The sequence below is a fragment of the Cynara cardunculus genome (genome assembly GCF_001531365.2).
Source record: "Cynara cardunculus var. scolymus isolate 2C chromosome LG 3, CcrdV1, whole genome shotgun sequence".
In the NCBI taxonomy this organism is placed as follows: Eukaryota; Viridiplantae; Streptophyta; class Magnoliopsida; order Asterales; family Asteraceae; genus Cynara; species Cynara cardunculus.
In genome coordinates this window covers 31,989,873-31,992,085 of record NC_037530.1, presented here as the reverse complement: position 1 = coordinate 31,992,085, position 2,213 = coordinate 31,989,873, and the positions used below count along the sequence as shown (strand labels likewise).

General features: G+C 35.2%; 1 protein-coding gene across 1 annotated transcript; it reads right to left on the bottom strand.

Annotated features, from left to right (window-relative positions):
• Positions 1-829: 829 nt before the first annotated feature.
• Positions 830-1,372, bottom strand: LOC112509156. Its single transcript, XM_025114014.1, has one exon. The coding sequence runs from the start codon at positions 1,370-1,372 to the stop codon at positions 830-832; it is 543 nt and encodes a 180-aa protein (XP_024969782.1).
• Positions 1,373-2,213: the final 841 nt, after the last annotated feature.

Here is a 2,213-nt window from a genome sequence, read left to right as displayed (position 1 = left end):
ATAACCAAATTATAGTGTTTTAATGGAGAAAGTGATGAACACTCAAGAATGAATTATAGACAATAAAGAACAGTCTTGAGCGTCAAAGGTTTCACTTTATTGATAAGAAAAACATAAAAAGAGACATTTAGTACAATAGGCCTAATCACCTATTTATACTAGTAAGCTAATTAGAAGATAACTATCGAATGAGACTTTTTAGCTAATCTTCTATTAACAGATAATGTTTATCTAAACTATGGATAAGCTTTTGTATTTAAGATAAACTCAAAGTCTAGCTGTTGACTTGTCATCTCCAGCTGTATTCCATGGTATGATGAATCATCCTTATCTTTAAATCTTCATCGTATGCCTCTGTATAAATTGCTGAATAATTCTCTAAGTGTTGTTGACCAAAGGGGCGATGAAGATGCTCTTTCCATCGCATCCCTGGTTGTCCATCGGCCCTCTGGTTGTTCACCAGACTTAGCCAATTCTGCCTTGATGTCTTCATCGGTCTTCTGGTTCTTCATCACTTATTGTTTTTCATTACTTTTTCACTTTATGGATTATGGGGTCTAACAAATTATGCAACCAGGTCGTCTCACACATGAGAATAGTAGCAAGGGAAAGGAGAAATTTTAGAACCGGCTATCGCAGAATAAAGGGTTGGCGTGGAGACAATGCGGGACTTGATATGAATATGATTAGACAAATGTTCCTTTAAGTTTTATTAGTTATAAAAAAAAACTTTTGTTGCGCTGAACTATTTAGACTTTATGGCTTACTTATATATGGATGTTTATTATATTAAGAAAAAAAATTGGGTCTTTACAAAAATGATAAAAAGTTACCTCTTACAATTGTGCCCTATAGTACATATCATTGTAACATTCAAAAATTCATCACCAATTTTGCTGCGTAAATCTAACTTCACAATCTTCATAGCAGAAAAACATCTTTCGACTGTTGCGGTAGCAACTAGCAAAACCAAAGCTAACTTCAATAACCGATATACTAGAGGATAAGTTGCATGTTTTTTTGTTTCCACTAGCAATCTAGCGAGCTCGGCAATACCACTCAAATCGGCAAATCTTTCATCTTGACGCACAATCAAATAGTACATTTTAAGTTGTTTCTCAAGAGCGATCCTTTCCATATGACTAAAATCTTGAGCATACAACTCACTCAACTTCAATAAATCTGATACATTGAACTGCGAAAATGAATCACGTGGACTCAAAGCTGCTATATTTTTAAGCAATTCAGTGCTTACCTCGCTAAATCGATCCCCAAACATGTCAACAACAGTGTTGAAAATATCAAAGTTGTAATACTGACGATTGGTGGTGTTGGTCCTATGTCTTTCGTTTTTTGAATAACGGTCTTCCATATCCAAAGCTTTAATACTTGGTCGGGTGATATCTCACACCTTTAGACTTAATGAAATTGGGCCACAAAGCAAGTATACAATACGGCCCAACGTCGTCTTTCCAAGTAATAAAGTGGTACAAGTACCGGATTATCGTCCACGGAGATTGTAGCTAAAGTTAAATGAGAGTCCAATGAAAGAGATGATTTCAGATGAAGCTTTTGAAGACTTTTGTTTAATTGTAAGGTGAATTAAAACAGAATACAGAATATAAAAAGGAAGCAAGGATGTAAGACTTAAGGTGAGACCCAAACACAAATTCCAGCAGCCAATGCTATAGGAATCCTATAGCAAGCAGTGTTTCGAAACTAAGTTCCACCATTTATTTTGAAGGCATTCCTCTCGGACTTCACCATTGCACTACATTATTGCTTTCCACCCTATCTTTATGTGGTGTCCGGACCAGGGATAGTGACACGATGGTGTTTTCAAAATATATGGATAAACAAATCTCTTTGTTAAAAATCACTCTTTCGAGTTGATTCCGATAACATTCGAGTTGGCGTGTTCTTGATAGTTCATCTCTGAATCCATCACACCTTGACACTTTCGAAGAGTGACCAACCCGTCGGGAGTTAAGTTTTGAAAAACATAAATGACAAGTCTCCTTGTCGGTAACTGTTGATCCCAGATCTCTCAATAACACTAATAATCTAGTTAATAACAACCAAATTATAGTGATTTGATGAACAAAGTGATGAACACTCAAAAAGAAATTGTGAACAAATAAGAACAATCTTGAGCATCAAAGATTTCACTTTATTAATAAGAAAAATGTAAAAGTGACTCTTTTTACAATAGG